The following is a 27,523-nucleotide window of genomic DNA, read 5'->3' on the forward strand; positions in this document are numbered from 1 at the left end:
ACTGCAATTAGACATCCCATCTGACTTCAGTTTGCAGGGCTTGGGCTAAGAGGCTGTTTAACTGTAGACATTCGAGCCTGGGCTGAAGCCTGAGCTCGGGGATCCTCCCACCTTGCAGGGTCCGAATGTCTCCACTGCAATTAAACAGCTCCTTACTCCTAGCCCCACGAGCCCAAGTCAGCTGGCACGGGCTAGTGGTGGGTTTTTACTTGCAGAGTAGACATACCTGAGGAAGCATTTGTAAGAGTGGCCCCTCACATGCACTAGAATAGTTTCTTTGGCATCTCCCCATGTATTCAAAAAATGTACTTGGCCGGTCCAGGCTGATGGATCCCCAGTAGATGAATCCAATTAATAAGCCACAACAAATATAAGGCTACTTGCGTCTCAGAAATACATTTGTCAGAACAGAACACATGCCTAGGCCATTGTTTACATCCAAGACAGAGAGGCACAGCCTGACTTCTCAAAAAATGATAAATAGCCCATCCTTGGTGTCATTTACTTTCCACAACAGCCACAGCTGACAAGTGCTTCATCTCCCAAGCTTCTGGGGAGGAAAAGGACTAATGAAATTGTCTTCAAACAAAAGCATCACCCCAAAACAGGGCAGATTCCTAGCTAGAATTCCCATAAATTGCCCCTCAGTGGGGTGTTTCCTCTGCCAAAGTGCACAGTGGCTACCAGGAGAAGCTGAAGTGGGCTTGCAGTTGTCAGGAGACGCTGCAAACACAGCACAAACAGTGGGCTGTGCAGGGGATTGAGGAGGCGCCATTCCTCTTCTCTGTTAGATTCCTGGGATTTCTCTGGAGAGAGCAACAGGCAGGTCTGGGAATTCCAGGCTGCATGTGAAGCAGAACCAACCCCTTTGCCATTCCCCAGCCAATGAATGGGCAGGGATTATCACAGGCTCTTCTCTCTCCTGGCTGCTTGGGTCAGACAGGATGAGATGTGGATCTCTGTTTATTTTAAAGGCCTTTCAGAAGAAATAACATTACAAATTATTCCATCTAAAACAAAAGCACATGGCCTCCCTTTACAATGAGGGTCATTTACTAGTGCGCAGAAGGAAACCCAATCATGGGGGCGAGGGGGTCCCCCTCCCTCCTCCCGGGTCAGAATATTATTGTGATGTAGGACTCACTCCTGTACAGTGCAAAACACTCTGGTCCCCATCCAACAAAGCACTTAAGCACTTGCTTAACTTTAAGCAAGAGAACAGCCCCACTGACTTTAAAAGGTTGTGAAAAGCATTAGTAGTAAAAGCCATTTGCGTCACAAAGAATTGCTTTGATTTGTGTGACATAAAACTCAAACTCTGGGGTTTGGCTGACATTAAAAAATAATTTTTTTCCTTGCAAGCCTGGAAACAGTGATTTCCCTGAAATAAGGGAGAACAACACATGCAGTGTTATGTATTAGTTACAAGATGGATGGAAGGAGAGATTACTAATGCCTTTGCTGAGTTGGACCTTCTGCAATGAAAAAAAACCACTCGCTTCCCTTTAATCTCAACAAAACCATTTTCTGTGCATGGATTGTTAATAATTTAAGTTGTGTTTAAACAGCAGCATTGTTCTTCACTGTTTGTCTCCGTATTGTACTGTCATTCATATACGATGGTAACTCAAATATCTAAAGAGAGATCACAGGCTCTTGCATTGTGTAGAGGAGAAAGGTGTTAACCCGTATAGTGTTTTAACAGTTAGGTTTTCAAAAGGGTATACTTATGTTCTTCACTTTTCCTGGAGGCCCTCTTTAAAATGTTAAAAGGGTATACTTATGTTCTTCACTTTTCCTGGAGGCCCTCTTTAAAAGGAGGCCCTCTTTAAAATGTTAATTTGATAGTTGCAAAATACATCATGGAGGTAAGGAGGGAAGGGGTAATTTCTATGTTATCTGACTCCTTTTACTGCTCTTCTGGGCTCTCTCTCTCTCTCTCTCTTTTGCTTGGCTTCAGTGAGAGCAGTAGGTTCTAACCTGTCAGCGCAACCAGAGTGAAAGTGACGTTTTACAAGTGGAAGCAGTTTGAGGATGGTGCCTTGTGCTCTTAACATCTTGACATCTCAACCTTCGAGTTCAGCAGCATCGCGGCTTACAGTGGCTGCGGCAGCAGAACACCTTAAAAAGCAGTGAAACTGACAATGAAAATAAACTATGGTTGCAGCACCGCTGGAGTCTGGAAGCCGTTAACAAATATAGCAGTGTCTGGGTGTTAAAATACATAAATCTGTCATCATTGCCAGGCTAAGGGGTTGTCATCCGATTCACAAAATAAAGGAACTGTGCATAATCAGTAGGGCAGGGAGTTCAGAACAACGTGCGCCTTTTACAAATTCTCGACTGCTGATGGATGTTTGCTAGGGACTTAATGTCTTTAACAGGGTACGTTTAAGAAGGCATGTGAGTTTCAGAGCTCTTGGGATTAATGTTGGTTTCTCTCCCCACCCCCCGCTTCTTTTCCAAATTTATTGCCAAAAAGTTTATAATGTAAACACTCCAGACTTCTATGAAATCTGTATTATTACAAAGCAAGCAGCATCTAGCATAATGATATTATTCACTGAGTACAACACAGAATATGTTCTCTCTGTCCTCAAACACACACACAAAAAATATTTAAAAATAGGTTTATGCTAATTGCCATACTTTTTCTCCTCCTTTATTTCCCATCTTTTTCTTAAACTGAATGCCCAAGACAGTTTGGAAAAGGTACAAAACCAGACCCACCAGAAATGAAATAATACACTTCCTCAGCATCCATACTTTTTCATGGTAACATGCTTACATGTACGGATCACAAAGGTGTAAGTCAAAGAGACAGTCTCTCCTAAATCAGCAAAGGCAATTCACACTCTATAAATTAACCAGGCTGAGTGCTTCTAATTATACAATAAGTAACCATTACATATTGTACCTTGATCTACAAACCTTCCTGCTGGGCACTTCTCAGTTACTTGATAGTGCCAACAGTGAAATGTGATTAAATGGTATTACTCACTGTATTCAGGATATACTGGGTACCTATGACTACAGTAGATATAATCTGAGGGTTCAGTCACTGTATCTGGGTAGGCGGCAACCTGTAGGCACGTGCCCCACTGAAAGCTCTTGGAAGTATTGTGCTCAGGAAGCATCCAGCCCAGCAGCCTCAGCTGTACTTGGGTTATTTGTCACCAGAAGGGACTGCAAGAGCTAGTGATGGCACAGGATAGAAAATTCAAGTGACAAGAGCTGTTCCCCATTCGGTCACTGTGAAGGGAAGGAAGGACAGTACAGAAGCAGCAGGGGTGCTGGAGAGAAAAACAGAGGCCAACGGGGGTGAGGAAAAGTTGCCAAATCTTCTGCTGCTCCTTTAATGCTGCTTGCCCACACGACTGTCTGCCTATTGCACCCTTTCAGCAGTACATAGACACCTCTCCCATGGCAGCCTATTTAGCAGCCAGTCACAGGATCAGCACATGAGGGATGGGCAGCCAGCCACCCAGAGGTGTGGCAGATGGCCGATGCAGCTTGCTTTTATCAAGGAGTAGTTTAAGAAAACAGGGAACAGGTGAGGAGAGGGATAGACACTTCAAAGAGTTTGAGGACAGGAAGAAGAGGGGCAAAGGCATCAAAGACTTGTAGGAGGAGGCAGAGTGGGAAGGTGGGGCAGAGAGGAAGCAGAGGGGAACACAGATTAGGATAGACATCTTGGGCAGATGGGAGGCATCCTAAAGCTGCGGGGAAGGAACCATCTTGAATTTGTGCATTGGGGTCCATCATAGTGTTTGGCTCCTGTTACCACAATGTCCCCAGAACCCCCCAGGGAGAAGAACTGCTGGGCCACCATGGAAGAGGATGCAGGCTGCACTCCCACTCATTCTGGGAAAGCAAAGCTGTTAAGGGGCTGTCATCCTATTCACAAAATAAAGGAACTGTGCATAATCAGGAGGGCAGGGAGTTCAGAACAGGGTGAAGCTGTGGCTGCCTCCTTGTCCCTTTTGAAGAGGTTAGCACTGCTTTGGGCATTAGGCAATAGCGGTCCTTTAGCTCAGGACTGCAGCTGAGCCAGAACTTTGGTCAGCAACTTCAAGTCCCTTCCTCTGCCCCTCCCCTCTTATCCACAAGCACAACCTGCAAGGACCAGGAACGATCTAGGCCATTACTAAGCATCGGTAAACAGATGTGGTCAGATTGGTGTAAATTAGTGCAACTTCACAGACGCTAACTGAGGTTCTTATCCATCATCTGCACGGAGGGTTGTGCTTGGTGGGTGTTTGGCCTGTTGGTTGGTTGTTTTTTTCCAAAAGAAGTTTGGGATTAATAAAGTCTTTCAATAAAATAAGAGGCAAAATGATTTTTACCCTGAAATACACCAAGCAAAAGAAGTGAAATGTCCACCACAAACTAGTATGAACACTGACTGAAGCTCTGGCTTGCAGTCCTCTACCACAGGATGGAGTATGCAGGGGGAAATTATATATACATACATATATGTATGATTTTCATGCTTACATCCATGGGAAAAAATCTTTTAATTTCCTTTAAATTGTGAACAGGTGTTGTCACCTTCCAAACTTGGCTTCTATGTTACAGCTTGATGGGGAAAGAAAAAGACATCTATTTGAAACAGTGGGGCCTTTGTTGGCTAGCACATGATGTATTGATGAGCATACTGTAAAGTATGTTAGAAAATCAAATGAAACTAATAAAAAAAAATCTTGTAAAAAATGTGGACATTATAGTATGTTAGCACCGAGACACATTATGGATCTGGAGCTGCAAGACACATTACTGTAACCCAGGCATGGTGTTTTCCAGCATCACACACCCATTCACATGGAGTCGTCAATGGAATGGTTTCTTGATACATTTTTAGTCAGTGCCATTTTTGGAAAGGCTACAGTTAATATTGACACTGTGGCATAATAGCCTCTTTCAGAGCCATTACGCAGAAGGAGCTTTTCAGCAACAAAACAATATGAGCCATATATGGATTGCAGACCCATGTGTGCGACACTCATTGAAACCACTGAAGCTGGTGAGACATTTTTCCAGCAACATTTACTTTTTGGTTTCAGATGATTTCTCTCCTGCTCTTTTCTTTCCCAGGAAATTCAACAAAGTGGGTAACAACACTTGGAAAAATTCAAATTCTAGACTTAGCATGCTGTGGCAGGGAATGTGTCTGGCTTTTTTCCAGAGGAGTCTAAGGGAATGAGGTACTACTGAAATTCAACTGAAGTTGGACACCTAACTCTTTCAGGCACTTACAAATATCCCAACCTATGTTTCTGCTGTGCCTAGACAATGGGACCAGCTCGGGGCCTCTAGGCACTACTGCCATGCAAACAACAGACCATGATGAGTCGTTTTGACAGGACGAGGAACTCCATTTCCTAGTGAACGCTTTGGGAAGCATGCGGAGTTTTTTAGCAATACAAGTCAGTTAAGTTCATAATGAAATGGGAAAACACTCAAATGTCCATACTGAGTATTTTTCACTCCCCTGATCAACAGGATGAGTTCCTGCAGACCTCAGGGCAGAATTTGGTTTACTCTTTGTACCTGATGCATAACATACTTTCTCTTAGCAATACATCTGATGTCACATTCTCAGCAAAAGATGAGTTCCTTCTCCTAGCTCTGCAATTGGATCTGTGCAGCTGGATTGCTGTGACAAAGCGGAGCCTACAGGGCACTAGCCTGTATCACTCTTTCTGCAATTACTTCAACTGCCAGGATCTTGGGTGGCAATTTAAGGCACCATCTTCTGCTCAGCTCCCAAAAGCCATAAACAATCTGGGCTTTAATTAGCAACACAACCATTACCGTCAGTGAATTAATGGGGCCGGATCCTCACCAGGTGTTAATTGGTGGGTGTAGGCACCAGCACAGATTAGGGTCACAGCAAATTAAAGATGAAAATGTTGTTACTATTTACTATAGCAAGAAGTTTCTCATTTTCACTAACAAAAATCATTCTTAGTTGTGATTACATGGTGTGCAATTGTGCCTATGCTGCACAGACTGCCTTTCACATTTTATGCTGGAGTCAATGTCTGAAAAAATTAGGTTAACTCTGTGAAAGCTAAACCACTCTTGTTTTTGAAATACAAATCCTGCATCTTTGTCAAGTGTTGACTCATGTCAGTTTTCTGCTTAGCATTAAAAGTGTGCTCCGTGTGTACATTGCTGACTCAACATTGATTCACAAGTTATTGCTGAGTACATCTCTTTTTGGTCCCCAGAGTTTGCTAAGAGGCCAAAACCCAACTATAAATACATTTGTCATGCTTTTCAAAGATGACTGACGGCACCTGACTCTGGGCTACAAATGTTTTCACAGCTTTTGTATCATAAATGATTTCTACACAGATTGATGACTTCATCAGAGAACTGTAATGCAAACCATATTTTATTGTACTCTATATGTTTCACACAGGATTGTCTAGTATTATAAGCAGTGAGAACCATGCTAGAATAAGCATCCATTCATACACTGCCATGGTTTTTTCCCCTGGTTACTTACACTGACTGTTTTGGTTTTTTTTTAAAGGCTCTTTAATGCAAATTTTTCACAGAGGCCTGTTTATCAAAGAAAGCGGTCTTGGAAAAGTTGTAAAAAACATAAAATAGCAGCTGACCAGGCAGGATAAAGCTACTTTAAATCTTCTAAGGCTGCTAAAGATTCTCAACGCAATCACTTTCAGCAGACAGATTTTAGACATTCAATAGCAAAACTGATGGTTCCAAGTACTCAGAGAGGTCTATGACAACTGGCTGTTTTTAACCTCCCACCTTCCGTAACATGATTTTACAGGTCATTAGACAGACAGTAGATGAGTGGTATAGGACACACTATAAGGGAGTCAAGCTGCCAAGAGGAGGAGGATGTGAACAGAAAGGTGATGGATTCTTCACCACAATCTTCCTCCACATAAAACCGAAGAAGTGAGACTACAAACATAACAGGCTGAGATGAAAAGAAAAACACAAGAGCAGCTGCTTCTTGGGGTTAAATGTTGATCTTGTTTTGAAGTTGTGCTGGGATACCTCCTAGCAAGATTAAGTTGGTCATGCTGCAGACCCTAAGGGAAACTAGCAACCTACACAGCTCTGTGTGTACTGAGAATGGCAAGGCCCAGACAATTCTGCCATCCCTACCTGGCAGATCTCTAAACAGGGTAATAAAAGGGTAAATGTACATATTCAAAGATAAATAAAGGACTATATTGAGCTTTAAGTATTTGATCAAACAACTCAAGTCTGCTAACATTTTTATTGGGCTATCACCTGTAGCAATAGCAGCCTATGCTGCAATGTCGGTAGAGATCACAGGATTTGGACCATAGTATTTTCTTATTGGAAAGCTCTCTGTGTTTAACTTCAGTGAAAGAGATGGTTATGCCACAGTGTAAATATTTAATATCATCACTTCCTACGGCACCCAGTTGTTCATTGGAGATCTCCCCTTCAATGAATGATCCGACTTGTGGGCAAAGTGATATTATTTGTTATTATAGTCCGAGTGTGAAGGTTGTCCAACGCCTCCCAGTATAAAATCCTGCGTTCAGTTATTGATAATGTTGCCAAACTTTAACTGTTTGGGTTAAGAGGTCCTGGCAGCTAGATTTTCTGAAGATTCTGTCTGTACTGAGCATGCTCCATCCTGGGGGTACATAGCTGAGCAGAATTTTCTGTGAAATTGCTGGCCCCAGTTGCTGTGGCACAAGGAACCACAACTAAAAGCAGGGAGACTGGCTTTCTTTTGCTCTCAATGCTCTCCCTGGAGGAAAAATCAGTTTGACATGAATACAGAGTGGACAAGAGCCAGACACGTGTGCAGGAGGGAAAAGGTTGGGATAAGGAGTGCAGGGAGGGAGAGACGGACTGGCTGGACAAGGAGACTGGGATGAGCTGTGTGAGAGGGGAAGGGTAAGGCTGGGATAAGCAGCCAAGAGCAATGAAGAGACAGCACGGGGGCAGTCTAGAGGGAATGGAGCAGAAGTTACAGAACACTTCCCCCAGAACCTAATTTAGATCCCAACATTTCTGAGTCTCACCATTCCTCTGCTGTCAGCAACTAAGTGCATTTCACATCCCCTTCAAGTGACTGGTCCACATACATGATGACTACCTGCTACTGCTATCAGTTACTCCCTTAGCTCAAGAGCCAGGATCCTGTGCACTGGCAAGGTTCCACCCTTGCTGATGAACCATGTGTGTATCAACAGGATTCCATATGACAGGATTTGTTTTTTTCAGTATGCCTTTCAAAAATCCTAGGAAAATTACCCGCAAACTGTATTAATGTTGCAGAGTCAAGCACTCACTCAAAAGTTAGACAATGCCAGAATTAAGGTCATCTGTGCAACCTTAATTCACATCCCCTTGTCTGTATGTATTATGATACAGTCTTTAATTACATGATCCCAAGCTATATTTTCCCCAGGGCCCCTGTGGAGTTGGCAGCTTCCCATAGGCACTGTGATAGCAGTAGGTCTTGAGTAGAGTTGGCTGATTTTTTTTTTACAGAGCAGCCCCTGCTCTCGCATTTACGGTCAGAGCCGCTATCTGAGCAGTGGAGTATCAGAGGCATTACCTCCTCTACCTGCCTCTGTGAAGGAAATGTGAGTGTGCAGCAGTTTTCACAGCCAGAAATCTGCATGACTGCACAGTTTAAAGACAAAAACAAAGATCCTTTTGATAGCTACAGATCATGAGCTGGCAAATGGCCCATCTGGATCGATTCAGTAAGAAAAAAACTTCACTGGACAGCCAGAGAACAATTTCATGGGGATATTTATATAGATAACCCTTGTGGGGTGTACAGCTCATTTGTTTTTGATGGTCAACAGATAATTCTTTGGGATAAGGAACTATGTACTTAATCACTAGAATGCTAATACTGATTAAAAAGAGCTCTTCTTCCACCGTTTGTAAATCTGTCTGCACTGTAATTGCCATCCCAGATCTTGTGGTAAGCCACAAAATCTATTAAGCTTGGCTCTGAGAGTAAACTGTAGCTTCTACTTCTATTGGTTACCTGCTTTTATTTCCTTACATTTCCTGCGGAGGTGGATTAGAATGGGATTCTTGGATGTTTGGAATCCAGAGCCCACGCTCAAAGGGGACCTGGATATGAGCAGTGCAGCAACTTACTGGGCTCAGCAAGGCCTGTTCACTGGGAAAAGAGATGGACGCTGTAAAGGAAGAGGAGGAAAGAAGAGGCTCTGGAGCAAGTGGTGGAGAGATTGTCTTCTGGTTAAGGATACAAGAGATATGGGCTCAATTCCCAGCTTGAACATATGACCTTAGGCCCAGACTTTTAGAGGTATTTAGGTGTTGCTGCACTCAGCATTGCAACACCTAACTGATTTAGGAGCCTAAATCCTGTTTTCAAAAGTGATTTAGGCACTTAGGAGCCTAACTACCATTGACTGTCCACGTCTCTTGAGTATATGTCTTTGTACAGTGCCTGGTAGAAAGGGGCCCCAAAAGTTTGGCTGGATTCTCTAGACTCTACTGGAATATAAATATTAATTAATAACAATGATGACGGGTAAGAGATCTTTTCTTTCAAAGGATACAAGGAGGAGAAAAAAAGGTTCTAAGTACTAGAGATCCCTCAAGTTTTGATGAATCAACTCCTTGTTTAGCCTTCGTCAACCATCACTTTCCTGCTGCTTTTAATCAGTTTTTTTAAATAGTCTGTCCTAAGAAATAACAAGTAAATAATAAAACAGCAATCACAGGATTTTACTTGTACTATACATTCCCGATGCAAGGTATTATTTCAGTATGAACTGTACAAGTGCCTTTTGTTTGAAGTCAGCAGTCGCTTATTGGAAACAGAGTTGAAAGCAACTCTTCCACCTATAGCTTCTAAGCTATGCATGTGAGACAGACAGACATGCACAGTTCATAAATAATGGGGTTTATGTGCTTCAAAAAGTTACTCTCTTTAGCCATCTCTGCAAAAGGCAGATCTTCCCATAACCTACCATCATTCTTTTGAAAGGAGGGAGGGAGTGCGATACAGTGGAAAGAAAAGGTATGAGATTCCACGTTGCTGGGTTTAATTCCCAGTTCTTGTAGGACCTTGAGCAAGTCACTGAACTTTACCATGCTACAGTGTCCTCAGATATAACATGGGCGTGACATTTAGCTCCCTCAAAGGGGTGTTGCAAGGCTAAATTAAAAGGAATTATTATAAGGAACAGAGGTGAAATCCTGGCCCCACTGATGTCAACACCCAGCATGTTTTCATGGTGAAAATGGATTTTAATTTTTTCAAGCTCTCCCACAGTAATCATTCATGTGACAGGATGCTTTCTTGTTCTGTTTTCTATTCTTTTTGGGATCTTACACTCCACCCGTCACGATGGTATCCGAGCACCTGCCATAGTGTATAAATATGTGGCATTATGAGTAATGCTGAAATAAGATTCTTAAAGTGCTATTTAAAAAAATAATTTAAAAAAAGGGCCATATGGTTCAAAAGGCCATTCTGCTTATTGATGTTTGTGCTTTCTGGAGCACAAACAAAACGGCACCATCAATTTGTTCTCCATCCTCCAGCTGACAAGCTGTTGGTTTTAAAACACTGCCATGAGATCTAAAATAAACAAAGGCTCCTCTTCACACAGAGAGCATTTTCACAAGAAGAAATCCCAGCATCTGCCAGATGCAGTAAGGTTCAGAGCCAACTTGAATTCTTTGAAAGAATCACACAGTCGTACCTTCTGTTGACTTTCAGACCTCTGCAGGAAAGATACTCGGGTGATGTCTGATTTCAGGGGAAATAGCATTTACGGACGAGCAATCAGTTTGAAACATAAAACGAAGAAGTCTAGGGACAGCCATTTGAGACAAGGGCTACATAATAATCCACAAACAACAATGGACTGAGCAAATACAACCTATAACCTAAGACGTTAAGAGATGCTATTCTTAGCCAGCATTAGTATCAAGACATAGGTAGGCAAATGACCACTTGGCACAAACTTTTCCCGTTTCACTTAACTCCACCGCAAGCTTTGGCACCACACTATTCAATACATGTTTTGTCTTTTTCATATCTAGCACTTTTAAATCCCACGTGGGCTCAATCCTGCACTCACTGAGATCAATGGGAGTATTGCCATATGCTTCAGTGGGTGCAAGATCAGAGCCTAATTGGCTAGTGTTTGTGCTAAGTATAGTTATTAATACAATTTGTGTGACGATACAACTTACCAAAGCAGCCTGTTATCTTCAGAGGTTTTGCTTCACCTTCAATTCAACGTTAGTCCCAAATTCTCATTTCCTGGCCTATGATTTCTCATCCCTCCCCTGTGTTTGTTTGTTTTCCCAAACAAGTGCAGTTTGGGCCTGATTCAACTCCCAGTAAAATCCAAGAGAGCCTTCACGCTGATTGTAATTGGCTCTAAGGGCCCACCCCAACTCCAATGTAAGGAGCTAGAACAGTATCCAAAGGTTCACAGAATGAGTAAAGCACAGGCAGTGGCAATGCAAGCTCCATAGCACTCCCCCATCAATATGCCAAAGTACCGTCTCCAGGAGTGAGAGATTAGTTAACTCTCCATAGCCTAGTCACTCTTTGCCCTTTCTGCTGAGGCTGCTAAAGTAAAAAAAAAAACCCAACCAAAAAAAAAGAACCAATGCTGGTGTGGAAGAGGGATGTGATGTGGACATAGGCCATCAGACAGCCATTGGACGATAACATCCTTCAGTCGCTACTAGTGTTATTTGGTGTATAACTACATAGTGGCAGAAGCAATGAGCTCATTAGCAGGACACTGGGAACGATGCCTATTTACGGAGCCACGGTGACTAGGGTATGATGGTCAGACAAGCTGATGTCAGCCTGAAAAGATACAGGTGGGTTTTGGCCAGATAACATTTCGGAGGTCGGGGGTATAGAAGAGCAGTGAAGATGAACTGTGTCTGAGTGAAAAGGAGAAGGCTCTTGGTCCTCTAATTTTCCATAAAAGCAACAAAAATTGTTTTACTAAGGATGAAGGAGACAAGGTGTTTCAATGAACAGAGGATGGAGTCAAGAGGAGCTAGTGTGGATGTCCAAAGGTAAAGCTGGCTCTTAGTGTATGAGTAGTTGTTATCCCAGTCAAGAGCTGACATTACTGAAATCCTATTACGTGAGGATTTCCCTTCTCACAAGCACCTCCACTTTGCTAAAGCATTTCCTGGTCTCTCTTCTCTAAGGGGCCTGGAGGTCTCCACCAAAGTGCGAATTCCAAAAAATCATATGATTACTATTACAATCCCCCCATCAAGGTGCTTACCACAGTGCCTGTTTACATCATTCAGCATCCATAGTAAAGCTGTAACTATTTCCCCTATCCGGCAAACATAAAATCAGACAACTGTCATACAGCAGTTGTTGTGCTGACCTGGGCAGCAATGACAGAGAAGAGTTTAGTGACGCTTGGCCAATATCTGACCTCATTTACATCTATGCCACCCCACTGCCAGGCAAAATGGCTTAGGAGACCATTAGCTTAGGAGACCCCAGTCTCAGCAGCACTCCCTACAAGCCCCAGTTTATATAGCTGGAGATGTGACTGTGCCTGCAAACAACCTAGCCATCCTCCTTTGGTGCTAGAAGAAGCTACGTCTGGACACATTATCCAGGCCCCACGTAGCACCCAATGGGGCCCATTCTCTCTGGTAGGTTTCCTGGGGATGAGAAAATCATCTCTGCCCCTGGGACACTCACACAAGATGAGGCAAATTTAGTCCTTTGCCATTATCTATTTACTGTCTTCATGTCATCCTGCTCCCCCTGTTGTGCCTTCAGTGACTCATCCTACAATTCCCACAGCTGGGAATCCCCTCTTCCTGCTCTGCTCTTCTGTCAGCCATATGTCACTAATCGTCTGCTCCTAGTCACTGAATTCCCTCAGCCTGTCTCTAAAGCTGCTCTCGGATCAGTTAGCAGCACAGCGCTCCTGAAAGCATGTGCTCATTTCCTCAGCCCTGGCGCTGCACAGGCATTTCACAGTGGACAGACCCCAAGCCTCAAGCTCAACTCTTCTTTCCAAAGGAAATTTAAAAGTCATTATGGGCCCTGCCACGCTATAAGTGCGCGCGGTGCTTTACAGGCATTAAAGAAGAGGCAGGCTTGGCTCCGAGGAACTGATAGTTTTCTTCAGTCATGCAGCCTGTTAGCTTTTCAAACCTAAGAATGTAACAATGGCCAAACTGAGTGGTCCATCTAAGCCAGTATCCTATCTGCCGACAGTGGCCAATGTCAGATGCTTCAGAGGGAATGAACAGAACAGGCAATCATCAAGTGATCCATCCTCTGTCGCCCATTGCCAGCTTCTGGCAGTCAGAGGTTTTGGGATACCCAGAGCATGGGGTTGCGTCCCTGACCATTTGGGACAGAACAGCCGCCTGTGTGCAATCCTGTCTGACCCCCCAAGTGCCTACTCTGGAGGCTAGCCCAAGCTGCCATCCATGCTGCACTTCTATTTTTAGGCACTAGCTTGAGCAGAGCTAACATGGGTATGTCTACCTGTGCCGGGAATTACACCTGCCAGCTGCTGTGTAGACACTCTAAGAGACTCCATCCTAGAGGAAGGTTATCCCTGTGGTTAAAGCACAGGGCTGGGGTTCAACTCCTAACTGTGCCACAGACTTCTTGGGTAACCTTAGGCAAGTCCCGTAGGAGCACATTTTCAAAAGAGCTCAGGGCCAAATTTTCAAGAGACTTCAGCTTCCATTTGGCCACCTAAGTAAGGGCCAGGTTTGCAGATGTGCTCAGCACCACATAGCTCTCACTGTGACTCCCGTGCCAAATGTTTCAGTGGAGCTGATGTGGAAATGTGCCCCACCTGCTGGTGTTTTTAAAGAATTCTGTCCTCAGTCCCTCTTGTGCCTTCCCCACTCCCAGCACTTTGGCTACCGTACTGTGCACATCTCTGCAAACAGCTCTGCAAGGCATAGGTTATTTCTAAACTTTTTCTGGACAGAGATGCCAGGCGCACTCTCTCCTTCTATGCTGTCCTGCAGGGATCTCTCAGGAGGGCTGGATAAGCAGCTTAGTTTGCGTCAGGCCTGCAGCTCCTTCCTTTGGGCAGGAAAAGTGGTCTTTTGTCTTCATCTCCCCTAAGCGCTTTGCAGAGTGGCAGGATCAGCCGCTTGCCTCTCCCTAGAGATTTTTTGGAGAAAGAGCCATGAATCTGGTTTCTGGCATGAGTTTGGGGAAGACAAGGCAGGAGAGAGTTGGAGCTCAAATAGGGTTCTTCTGTCTTCACAGGCAAGGCTGCTCTAATCAGCAAGAAGCTTTGGGTTGTTTAAAATGAGCAGAGAAAGAGGTAGGATTTTGTGGGCTCAGTATTCATGCTGGCTAGAGAGGCTTTTGGCTGGGGGAGAAGGTGGGTGAGTGGAGGCCTCTAGCATCTTCCCACATTCTAGTTCTTACCTTTCTTCCCTCAGCACCCTAAAACATGCCACGTTTTAGCCAGCCCTCTCCCTCCAGCTAAGAAGAGCTGGATGCGTTTCCTGTCAGCAACTCACAGGGACACTCTGAGCACTGAGAACGAAGGAAAAGGCATTCAGGCCTCTCCTGGGCCCTCAGAATTATCGACTCAAACCCAGCATGTGATCTTGGATTCCCATCATCTGGGCCAAGGTCTTAAGAATTTTGGGGGGAATACACAGGCAAGACTAGCCCCTGTGGTCTCTCCTTCAAAGACAGAGGCCCTCTGCACACCCATTCTAAATCCTGACCCCACTGATGGGAATTCTTTGGAAACTTGGGATCCTTAGTGTTAGCTCTGTGCCTAGTTTCACCATAGCTAGATTTGTTCCTAGCATAGTCTGCAACTGCTCACTGCACAAAAATCCCTTTGTTGTGCCCTTTAATATGGGCTTGTTAAAATTCGTTTTGAGAACTACCCTGTTCCAGCAGCAAACACACAGATCAGCATGACCTCTCCTTATCACTCAGCCTTTCCTGTGTGGAATTCGTTGTGATCTGTGCCCTAGTGATTATTGCATCACTTCTGTTTATTTGTAACCTTTGGCACTCCATAATCTTATCTTGTGGCTGCTGACTGCAATGCAAGAGATGTGCAGCAGTGTAGCTAGCCTTAGTCATCCTCAAACACTGGAATGGGCCAGTTAGGTGGAGGTCAGCAAATGATTAGCAAAGAGGGCCTGCAATCGCTGCCAGGTGAAAAGAAATCAAACTTCTCCGCTACCACTGAAAAAGGCAAGCTTCACATTTCCTCCTGCAGCACTTACCAATCACAATAAGGGTGTAGTTCACACTCATACTGCCAAAGCCGTTGGTGGCCTTGCAGATGTATGTCCCCGCGTCTTCGCTTTCCACCTCCTTGATTTTCAGTCCTTGCTGCAGGATCCGGAACCTTGTCCAGCCGCTGTGGATTGTCCGTCCATCTTTCATCCACATAGTCAGAGGTGGCGGGTCACCTTCTACCGGACACAGGAGCTTGATGGTTCTTCCTAACCTCACAGACTGCCGGTGGATCACTTTATCAGCAATTCTGGGTGGGCCTAACAAAGAATGGAAAGAAAAAAAAAAACAATAATTGGAACCAGTTCTGTCACCATAGCATCTACAAGCCACCGGTCATGAATAGTGACCCTGTACAAATAGAACAAAAGTTACTTACTGAAAAGAGATTACAATCAAAGTGAAAAAAACAGACAACAGATACAACAAAGAAGATACCATGGAGGGTTTGAATCCAGAACTTAAACATTCTTATCACCTTGTTCTAACCAACTGCATTAACCTGCCAGTGGCAATCAGCTATATTTCTCTCTTCCTTCCCTCTCCTGCCCCGGACCTCCCCCACCTCTTTTTTTATGTCATGGGGAACTAGTTCCCAGATACCCAGACTACTGGTTGTTTTAGCATAACAAATCCTGAAGCCAAAATTAGTAACAGCATTGGTACTTAAAACAAGGAGTTATAATCCTTTTATGTTTATATGTATAGCAATTCCCTTTAATAGTCACCAGATGGGTTTTGTCAGCAGCAGGAATCATAAGAATACACCAGTATGGTTCTAGAACACAACGAATTTGCTGGGTAGCATTTACTTAATGACAAGGTGCAAGATATCCTGACATGTTACCATCGCATACATGCAAAATGATGAATTTTGGGGATATTTTTATACATTGCCTCGATCTTCCCTTCACAAGTTCATTGGACTAGCCTGACCGCTGAATGTTTGCTGCTGGTACAAGGCGATAGTTTCATGCATAACAAGGTGTCCTGGAATGTGGCAACATGAACGTACTGTGCTGCACGATAATGATAAATACAAGGGCAGGCCAACCCATTTTGGGGCTGGGTGGGGGACTGATAAGGTCTCCCACACTGTGGGTTGTCCCCCTGTGAGAGAACCAAATTCAAAGCTGAAATGTTCAAGTATGTTTCTTTATTTAATTAAATAATTGTCTTTATTGGATTCATTGATTTATTAACTTCTATAGCCCCTATCAGTATAATAGCCAGCCTCTTTCTCAGAACATTTCAAAAACAGTTGTGATCAATAAGTGCTTTGTTCCTGCATAAGGACACACTTGTTTTAACAGGGTCTGATGACTTGAGGTGCTGAGTGACCTCAATCCTCACTATGCTTCAATGGGTTTGAGGCTGGTCACCATTTCTCAACAGAGGCCCAGCACCTTAGAGGACCCGACCTCTATGGGATCTGTGCTGGAGTCCTCTCTCATGCTGGTACGCACTTCTTTATAAGAGCAAATGCAATGAGAGTCTCTGCATGAGTGTTTATCAGCAGGAGAAAGGTAGGCTCCATAATCCAGACCATAGTGACTACAGGCCATATTCTCTCAGGCTTATTCATGCCGGTGGGAAGTGAATAAAGTTGTCAGGACCTAGCCCTAAAATAATGAATTGGTTTAAACAAAAGCCAGATGAAGTCAATTAAAGGCTTCACGTCAGGCCCTGGAGTTCAATAGATTTGGGATCTGGTGAACTGCTAAGAGTGAACATGTCCCAAAGGCTGGGACCCTCACCTGAGAGCATCTGTCCTGGAAAGCCAAATTCCAGGCGATGGCAGTTAGATCACACCTCAGCTGCCACCTGCTGTAAGCAGGCCAATAGGAGAGGTGGTCTCTCAAGTAATATTGCCCCCCTGATTCCAGAAGGGATGTCAAAATACCATAAGAAAAGCTGCCATTGTGTGTTTCCAGCAAGGACATTAAGAACTGGAAGTCTTGCAAGCAAAGCTTTTCTTGTGAGAAACTCAAAAGTCCAGTCAATTTTTACAAACTACAAAGGTTTGGATACTTTGGAGAAGCTTCAGAGAGTCATCAGAATTTTTGAAGGCTGATCTGAGTCTAACCCCATTTCCAGACATTTGGGGGATTCACCCATTGTCAGTGATCAGTTATGGGCACAGGCTTTAATGGAGCTACACCAACCAACTGAGGACCTGGCCCCAAGTTCTGCCACCCTTCCTCAAATGGCGTAGTACCTTATATCACGAGCAAGGGGGGGGGCAAAATCCACACAAGTTTACATGCTAGCTGACATCTTTCATCGAATCTTAGAGTCCTCTTTTAAAGTTAAAGGCAGACTCTGACACCTTACTCAAACCGAGTCAAACCTCAACTCCATGAGTTACCACACTGAAGTCAACTGCAGAGCAAGGTACTTCTTAAAGTGAGCACAAGTGTCAGAAACTGGCCTATAATTAGTGTTGGGGAAGAATGTGTGGTATAGGGCAATTGGGGACAGTGGAGGGAGAATCGGGCCCTCCCAGCAGTGTCTTCTTCAAAAACCTTTTCCTTCCAACATTCAGCTTGACTCCTGACAAATTTTTAGGCTGGGAGGAAAAAGATAGTTTCCCAGTGGCGTCATGAGGCTTGTTGCAGGCACACTGCACATGCGGTTCTCCTGATGGCAAGCGGTGTTGCCTCTGGATCTGTCACATGACTCTGTTAGTGATAAGCTTGGTCCTCCTGAATGCCATTTTCCTCTGACTGACCTTTCATTCTGAGGAATTTTTGGATCGCTACCCTGTCATAAGAGCTATATGCAGACCTTTTTGGTGGTTTAAAAAACAGGGAACCTTTCCCAGAGCCTTTCTTCCTTTAAAAAAATGCCTGTGCTGTCCTCTAAACCTGCCTCACTTTTAAATTTGCCCCTCAAGTGCTTCCCCCACCAATCTCCCATATTAGGAGGAGGAATAAAAATGTCCAATTTCTTTGCAGCTATGCAGTTCCCTGTGTGCAGCTGCATGCTGTTCTCAGAAGGATGCAATTCCAGGGCATGGAGGAGTCCAATGCAAGCTAAAAGCATGTCCCTATGTGTTTGACATAGTAAACAGTCCCATTTGATTACCTATCCTCATTAACAACTCTCTGTGTAAGCAGCCCTCTCTCTCTGGAATCATCATATACCACAAGCTTCAGAGGCCCTCACATGCTCATGGCTGTCACTGTGCTGCAGAGAGCTGGACCTCCTAGAGATGTTTATGGCAGAATCACATGTTGGTGTTCTGTCATGGGTCTCTGTATCTCTTTTTCATGTGCAGGAATCTACTGGGTCTTATTTCACCACATATTTGCCCTGGGACTGCAATGGTGACGGATGAATGCCTTTCAAGTTGAGTTGCGCTTTGGCACACCTCGCAGCAATGTTTGTCCTTTGGTATTTTTGGGGAGGAGATAGGGAGAGGTAAAACATATTTTGCAAAGGGAATACCCAGAACCTCTCATATGCACCGAGTGCCAGTTACACAGACTCTACTGAGCCAGGCAGTTTGTACTATTTTACGGTCAAGATCTCAAATCTTCCCAACGGCAATGAAATCTCTTCTCTGAAAAGGTATATTTAAAAAGCCCTTAGCTGTTCATGTGCTGCTTGGGAGTGGCTAATTCCTGCTTCTATCTCATAGCTCAAGTCCAGTGTAGTTCCATCTTCTGTTAACTGAGCACTGAATCGAGATCTGGTGAATAATGGATTTTTCAGCGTGTGGCCAATTTTGAAATTGGGGGAGAGGGGGAGGGAAAGAGCGTGCATAATTTTGGGTTGAACCTAAAACAAAACTTCTTCAAAATATTTGGCACATTGAAAAGTAATAAATAAATAAATATTTTGGGGGTCAAATTAAAGATTTTGTTTGAACCAAAATCAAGCCTTTTATTCTGATGTGAGTATTTTAATGTAGTTGAACTGAAAGTTGTTTAGAATCATAAAACCTCAAAATGACTTGTTTCAATTCCTTCAGGAATTTGGTAAAAAATGACACCAATTCACAAAATGGCTTGGTGTTGTTGAATCTTTGTTTTTCATCAGAAAATAATTTTGGTTGAAAAGTTTTGCACAGTCTAACTGAATCCCTTCGGTAAGTTTTGTATCATTGAGCTTACTGCCCCGATCACTAATGGGAGGGGACACTAACGAGCTGCCTTATCCTGCACCCCACAAACAATTCAGCAACTGGCCTAGTTAGGGATTTGAGAGGATCAGCAGCAAGAGACAAACTGAGACAGCACCACAGATGATTATCTTATCTTCCTTAACTGTAGACAAAGAGTTTGATCCTCCAAGGTGCTGCTGGGTGCTTCCAAGAGGTGCTGAAACCCCTGAATCCCCATTACAGTCAATGGGAGCTGAGGGTACTCAGCACTTTTCAGAACCGGTCCCTACAAGAACCAGGCGCAATGTATGCCAAATGCTGTTGGTGTGAGAGCCTTCTCCTCTGCAGCTCCTGCAGTGTGGAAGAGACTAGATTAGGCTTTGTCTACACTGGCAAGTGAAAGACAAAACTTCTGTTGTTCAGAAGTGTTAAAAACCACACACGCACCCCAAAAGACAAAAGTTTTGTCGACAAGTGCTGGGGTGAGCAGCTCGACAACGCTAATGCCACTCATTGGGGGTGGAAGTGTTTTGTCAGCAGGAGAGCTGTCATAAGCATAATTCCTAATTCTGAACCTTAGCGTCCAAAATGTGGGTGCTTGCATAAATTCCTCTAAGCTTAATTACCAGCTTAGATCTGATAGCGCTGCCACCAGCCAAAAATTCCAGTGTTTGGGTCACTCTGGTCTCCCCAAAACCTTCCCTGGGGGACCCCAAGACTCAGATGCCCTGAGTCTTACCACAAAGGGAAATAACCCCCCTCCCCTTGTCTTCTCTTTACTTCCTCCCCAGGCTTCCCCTCCGTGGGTTATCCTGGAAGATTACTGTACTTAAACTCCTTGAATTACAAAACAGAGAGGGCAATTTACCTTCCCCCCTCCTTCTTTTTCCCCCTCCCAGTCTTTCCCTGAGAGAGACCGTAATCCTGGCACAGGGATTTCTATCCCCTAGAGCCTCACTTAGAAAAGAAAATCCAACAGGTTTTAAAAAGAAAAGCTTTATATAAAAAGAAAGAAAAGACATAAAAATGGTCTCTGTATCAAGATAACAATATACAGGGTCAATTGCTTAAAAGAAAAATATGAATAAACAGCCTTATTCAAAAAGAAATACAATTTAAACATCCCAGCAACTGCACACATGTAAAAAAAAAAAAAACAATAAAAGCCTATTGTTTTTCTACCTTTGTACTCACAACTTGGAAACTGAAGATTAGAAGTTTGAAGATAGAAAGATCCCTCTCATAGCCGAGAGACAGACCGGAGACACAGACAAAGGGACACAGACCCAAACATTCCCTCCCTGAGCTTTTAAAAATCTTGTTTCCTGATTGGTCCTCTGGTCAGGTGTTTGGTTCTCTTGGTTAACCCTTTACAGGTGAAAGAAACATTAACCCGTAGCTATCTATTTATGACTGAGCTTAGTAGGTTTAAACCTGAATTAGTAATTTTGTAATTACGTGTAAAAATCAGGAAGATTATGGAAAATTAGGGTTAGCATCTCTGTGGGTATGAAAATGATGAGACCTCTAGGGAAGGTAATTATTCCACTACAGTTTCAGTGATGTAAGCCATCTGCCCCAGCCATACATACGGTGCCACAGCTTCAGTCATAATGGGTCTTTTTTGCCCCCATTCATGCTCCGCCTAGATATTTACATTTTCCTTTAAAAAGGTTGGTCCCAATGGCTATTGCTATTAACACACCATGTTAGGGACGGTGCAGATGAGTCCATAGATTCATTCATAAATTTTAAAGCCAGATGAGACCAGTATATGATCATCTAGTCTGAGCTCCTGCAAAAGACAGGCCATAAAATTTTATTCAGTTACTCCTATATTGAGCCTAGTAACTGGCAAGAGTTGTTTCCTTAATTTCCTCGCCGCCGCCCCCCCCCACCAGTTTCACTAGTAAGGCATCCCTGGATCTGTGAGGAAGGCGTGAAAAGAATGTGGCCTCCTCCATCTGTGCCTCAATGTTACTCCTCTTCCAAATAGAAACTAAATATAAATTTTCTCCATAACATTCAAACCAGTGTAGTTACTAGAAGAGATCGTTCTGGAGTTCCAAGGCCCAGCATGCAACCAAGCTTAAAATATAATTTAAATAATCACTTCCAGATCCTTCACTTTGCACCAAGTTTTTTTGTTGTTATTTCTAGTTTACACACACACACACCAGACCATCCCAGAGAGACACAAACGTTTGTTGTTTAAATTAATGCAAGCACAGAGGAAAATTAACATTGCTTCATTTGTTTAAATATTTCAACTCGTATATATGCAGACATATGTGCTGATTTATTTGTCTCATCTAGGAATACAAGCAGCTGGAATCTCTATTCTGTTCCATTTTATAAAGGGACAGATCTTACACCTGTCTTACTGAACAGCTGGGCAATTTTCAATTTATATCCCACTATAGTACACTCTACTATCCTATACCATAGAAACAGTTTTACTTGCTGCTCTGCTGATGACATTGCTTCACAAGCATTTGATTCCCCCCCCCGCCCCCCCAACCGTCGCAACAGACTCTGAGCTGCTGGCGGTTGTTACTTCTTGATAATAGAAATTATGTTTTGCTTTAGTGAGTAGCCATTTCTGGGAAACAGCGAAAACAACTTGTAGAAAAGTATTTAAGACACGATGATGTAGTGTCCCAGGGTGTACTGTCTGCATTTCTCACAGTCAAAAGAAGCTCACACATGTAATTTCGTTTCCTTGGACTGAGCTGCAAAGTTCATGCACTCCTTTGACTCATACATGTACTAAACATGATTTACGACTCTCTGTGAAAACCCTCTCAATATATGGTATTTTGATAATGACTTGAACCTAGCGCTATAATTTAGCGACACCTAGAAGTAAAGGCTAAATGATTTCCCACTCCACATTCCTTACTTCTCATGAACCCCTTTTACAGCTAACCTGGGGTGGAGGTGCCACTCCTACAATATTTGGACTCGGCCCTTTTATTCCCTGAAATACTCTTACTCACATATGGCGAACACACGAGTGCTGAACCATGTCCCAGGAGACCATTTGCCATGATACAGTTCAAAGTGAACTTTATTAACACATTAAACATAATTACAAAGAGGAAATTCCAAAGAAGGTCAACTAGCTTGGACAGTTTCTTGGAATAGAAAGTAATTTACAATATCCATGTGATGTATTGTAAAGTTTATAAAGAAGTTAAATAAGTTTTAAGAGCCCCGTGGGTTACGTATCTTTTATTATTTAATACTAAACATTCACTTTCCAATAAGATAAGATTTCTTTTCAAGTCCTATGCTGGCAAATTAGCAACCCTTTCTTATATGGGGCACTCAAATAACCTGTACCTTAGAAAAACAAACAAACAAAAGGAGCGTAGGATGTAGGGAACATCATAAACACAATCAGTATGTGATCTGCCAGTGAAATCCACCAATAAGGACAAAATGGTAGTGATAGACAATTGCCAGTAGCCAAAATACATCTTTTACCATAAATACCGTCTTCTGAATCAGCATATTTGCATAGATATGTACACCTTACCCACCACTATAGTATCTGAGCTCCTTCACAAATTATTTCAAGTACAAACGGCCTATACGAAACCTGAGTTCTCAGCTTACCCACACCCCAGTAGTTGTTTCTAGGTGCCACTTCCTGTTCTTGCTGACTGGCTTTGGGAAAGCTGGGGAATTCCTCACTTACAAAGCCTGATTGTACAACACTGACTCATGTTCAGGGGAAACTCACCCCTGTGCAGAAAGCCAGCACAGGTCCTATGTACCACTTAAAGCCTCTGCAAAATGCCTACAGCTCCCTGCCCCAAGGACTGTATGATCTAAAGATAGGGTGAATTTTGTGCTGACCCTCTGCACAGAGGTGAATTTCACCCAGTAGTGAGTACTTTCTCCTGTGAGCAGTAGAAATGGTCAACAACAAAACAACAACAACAAAAGGTGGAGAGGGTTGCTAAAAGTAAAACTTATCCATAATGTTTGCTGTTGACAGTGATTAACCATTGGAGCAAACCACCAAGGGAAGTGATGGATTCATTAGCTCTTGACGTCTTCAGTCAAGACCGGATGCCTGTCTGGAAGATACACGTTAGCAAAAACCTATTGAGCTCAATACAAGGGGAACTGGGGGAAATTCTTTGGCCCTTGACATGCAGGAGGACTTCCATTTATTTTCACAATATATAGGGACTTGTGCTTTGTTAAATCACTGGGAGGAGGGACAGCTCAGTGGTTTGAGTATTGGCCTGCTTAACCTAGGGTTGTGAGTTCAATTCTTGAGAGGGCCACTTAGGGAGCTGCGGGGGGAAAAAGTCAGTATTTGGTCCTACTAGTGAAGGCAGGAGGCTGGACTCTATGACCCTTCAGGGTCCCTTCCAGTTCTAGGAGATAGGTATATCTCCATTTTTTTTATTAATAGATAAGCTAATGGTCTCTTCTGGCCTTAAAATCCATGAATCCAGGAATCATTTTGGACAAACATGTTTGTGTTTTTTCCAAGGACAAAAACCAAACGTTTTTGGAAACCAAAATGAAAAAGCAAAATGTTTTGCAGGGGGGGGGAAAAAAAAAAAAAAAAAAAAAAAAACTTATTTCCACACCAGCTCTGGTGAGTAATCTCATTGACTCTGCTGGGACTAATAAACTATTGACTAACACTTCTTCATCTAAGCCTACACAGTTTATGGCTATGCAGAAGGAACGTGATTCAGTGGAAATATTTGCTGATTAATTTTTTCATGCATAAGATGACAAATTTCTCTTCTCTACGACATCCCTGCAGTAGGAACTGCTTCTCTGAGGAAATGTATATTTACTGATAGCACAAGAAGTACCTGCCATATTTTTACATGAGTAATAACCGGCCTTCCAAGTTGCTTCTGCCCATCAATGTTCTAGACTGGTAGCTCCAAAAATAAGGGAGGGGGGAGAATATTTGGGGAAATGTCCCATTCAGTTAAGTCCCTTACATATACATTGCCCTGAGATTTTGTAAAATAGTTATTGTATGTTAAACAACTGGCATTTAATTATTGCATCGATTTATTGCAGTTCAGCAACAGTTGGGGAGATATATATCTTACATGCTTTTTAAATCCTCTGAGCACACATTTTAATAATGGGTTGGTATTTATTTAACATGCAATTACCATCATATTAAAATAAATGTGCATTGGCAACACTCAATTTCAAGTGTTGCTGGAAATTTTTGCAGCCATGAAAAACGGTAACTTTATCCATAGGCTTTGAGGCAGCGAACACAGAGGAGAGTTAGGGTTACTTCCAATTACTTTGGAGGAGACAGACATCTTACACTAGAATGCTTCCTCTTTTAGTGTAGGGGCAAAGATGCCATTTATTGTTTCTTGACCGCCATCAGTGGGCGCAGCATCGTGTCAAACAGAGGACTAGAATCTTTGCCTGAAAGGGCTAAAATTCAACTTCAGATACATAACACAATGTATGGCCAGCAGGTGCTGTTCTGAGATTAGATACCACAGTGATCTAACTGTCTAGGCAGGTTGATCTATACCAGTGGTATTCAAACTGTGGGTTGGGACCCCAAAGTGAGTCACAACCTCATGTTAATGGGGTTGCCAGGCTGGCATTAGACTGCCGAGGCCTGGGGCCAAACGCCCGAGCCCCATCGCCTGGGGCCGAAGCCGCTTGGGGCAGTAGGGCTCGAGTGAGCTCAGGCTTCGGTCCCCCATCCTGTGGCTGTGTAGTAATTTTTGTTGTCAGAAGGGGATCGTGCTGCAACGAAGTTTGAGAACCACTGATCTATACTATCCAGTCTTCTTATTAATATTCACATGGACAAACTATTTTGAATACAATAACTGGGTTTTGTCAGGGAGGGAGGCGGTTAGAAATGTTATTGAAACAAATCTGTAAGGTTTGGAAATGTTTTGGATAAGTGTTTATTTAACCTCCTGTTTCCAGCCAGGATAAAAAATAGTCTAAATATCACTAGTAAAGATGTTCTTCTGGCTTCAGTAAGAGAGAAAGAGAGAAATCTCACTAAAAATCCTGTTCTCCCAAGACTGTCAGCCCAAAAGCCCAATCCTGTTACTACTGAAATCAACATCCAAACTCCCATAGACTTTAGTGGAAGCAGTACCAGGCACCATTTCTGCAAACTCAAGAGACCCGCATACTTCCCATCAGCTTTGGTTCAGACCTGAATTGAAGCTTTCAAGGTTAATCCAGCTTAAATTTAGCATGTGCGCTACTGTGGTCCACTTCGCTAATTGCTCCCCAGCTAGGCAAATCCTTGTTTGTGCATCCAATGAACTTCCCAGCCAAACCTCCCCTAACTCCAAGACTTTCATTAAGACAAACTAGACTGATTGCAGAGCACAGTTTCATTCACTTACTCTGTAACAAAACAAAACAACCATCATATTCACCAGTCACAGTCATCTCCAAAACCTATGGCTTTAAACAAAGGCATTTACTTCCATGCCTTTACAATGCAAACCAATTTCTTGTTTGCTCCCCTGCATTTATGCAGTACCCCATCGCCTAATCCTCTATTTCAACAGCTCCTAGAAAACGTGATGCCAGGATTCACGTGTGTAGTAACATGGATTCCCCTTGAACTTATGGCAGTCAATGTTTAACCCAGTTTGAGAACTGTACAAGGTTTAATAAGTAATTAGACATTTCCCCTATAGAGAGACACTGCAGTGTGAGCTGTACAAGCAGGAAATTGTAAGTGTCATTGTTTATGTCTGCAGGGAAACAGAAACCACTATGGTTGACTCGGTGCCATATTCTTGAATGATGTGAGTTATATTTGTAAATAACTGGTTTGCCTTCATGTTATCCCACAATGGAGAGTATCCATCCATTTTCCTCAACGTCTTTCATTCAAAATATGTATTAGATTGGACTGACACTGTCCTGTCTCATTGTGAAGCCCATTCACCTGTCCCAATAATTATGGTGGGAATGGACCAGACAGCCTGTGCCAGAATGCTCATTATCTCAAACACGGGACATTGGTACTGGGAAATTCACTGCAGTGTCTGACACACTGTGGCTGTTTTGAGAACAGAGGCCTCTGTACGCAATGCACAGTCAATTAGCACGTGTCAGACCAGTCGCCAGTAGAAGACAGCACAACTGCTTGTTGGTGACCACAAAGAGACAGCAGCACCACATTACTTAAGACCTAGAGATAAGCCAGTGAGCAAGTTACCTAAAACAGACTCAGAGAGTAGAGCTGGTCAGGAATTTTTCAATTAAACATTTTTTTCGGGGGCAGGAGGAAATGCTGATTTGTCAGAAGCAAGCCTGTTTGCAAGAAAAAACGTTCACAAATTTCTCATTTCAAGAACATTATAGGGGAAAAAAAAGTTACAAAATTGTCAAAATGGGATTTCAAAACTAAAATTTGGGACGGATGAGGTTCCAAATGTCCACTTGTTTTAAATTTAAGCCAAGAATACGAATTACTTTTTAAATGAAAAAGTCAAAATTTTAACAAAATGTTTCAATGGACCAAACCCAAAATTTGTATTGAATGGTGAGATTGTGAAAATTCTCAAGACTTTGGGTTTTTGTCCCGAATTAAAACAGGAAAAAAATGTAGAAATCTTGAAAGTTTTTCCAGGATGAGAAAACGTTTCCTGCCCAATTCTAGTAGAGAGAAGTGGCTCCAAACATCCCTCCAATTTCACTCTAAGACTGTAGTATTATAAAGCTCTGGAAAAAATGCCACCAGCCACTGTGCAGAGTTCATCCAACCAAAATAACTGGTTTCCTGAGTCCAGACTATGCTTGGTTTGATGGGAGGACAGCAGAACTTCAAATGGGCTCTGGCTCACCAGAACTAAACGCTCAGACGCTGTCATGAAGAGGGTGGCTTAAGGGCCTATACAGAATAGAATAAGCTCCTGAACATATTTTCCAGAAGTGGAAAATGCCTAAATCTAACTTTAAAAAAAAATGTGCAAGTGCCAATGTGTCTATGAAAATATATTTTCAATTGCTAAAGCAAATTGAAAAAGAGGCATCAACTACATTCTTAGCCACTCGGTACATTCTAACAGCATCAACACCTGATTTTTTACTAACTAGATGTTGAAGCAACATTACCTATGGTGTAAAAACATTGGTGGCAGGAC

General features: G+C 43.0%; 1 protein-coding gene across 3 annotated transcripts in view; it reads right to left on the reverse strand.

Annotated features, from left to right (window-relative positions):
- FGFRL1 (fibroblast growth factor receptor like 1) overlaps window positions 1-27,523 on the reverse strand; it is a 239,699-nt gene that overhangs the window by 105,061 nt on the left and 107,115 nt on the right. For all 3 annotated transcript variants that reach the window (XM_032798796.2, XM_032798795.2, XM_075066654.1), the window contains exon 3: window positions 15,259-15,531. In XM_032798796.2, coding sequence (XP_032654687.1) covers window positions 15,259-15,531 — 273 coding nt within the window. The remainder of the gene's footprint in view (window positions 1-15,258; window positions 15,532-27,523) is intronic.

Source organism: Chelonoidis abingdonii, chromosome 5 (genome assembly GCF_003597395.2).
Source record: "Chelonoidis abingdonii isolate Lonesome George chromosome 5, CheloAbing_2.0, whole genome shotgun sequence".
In the NCBI taxonomy this organism is placed as follows: domain Eukaryota; kingdom Metazoa; phylum Chordata; order Testudines; family Testudinidae; genus Chelonoidis; species Chelonoidis abingdonii.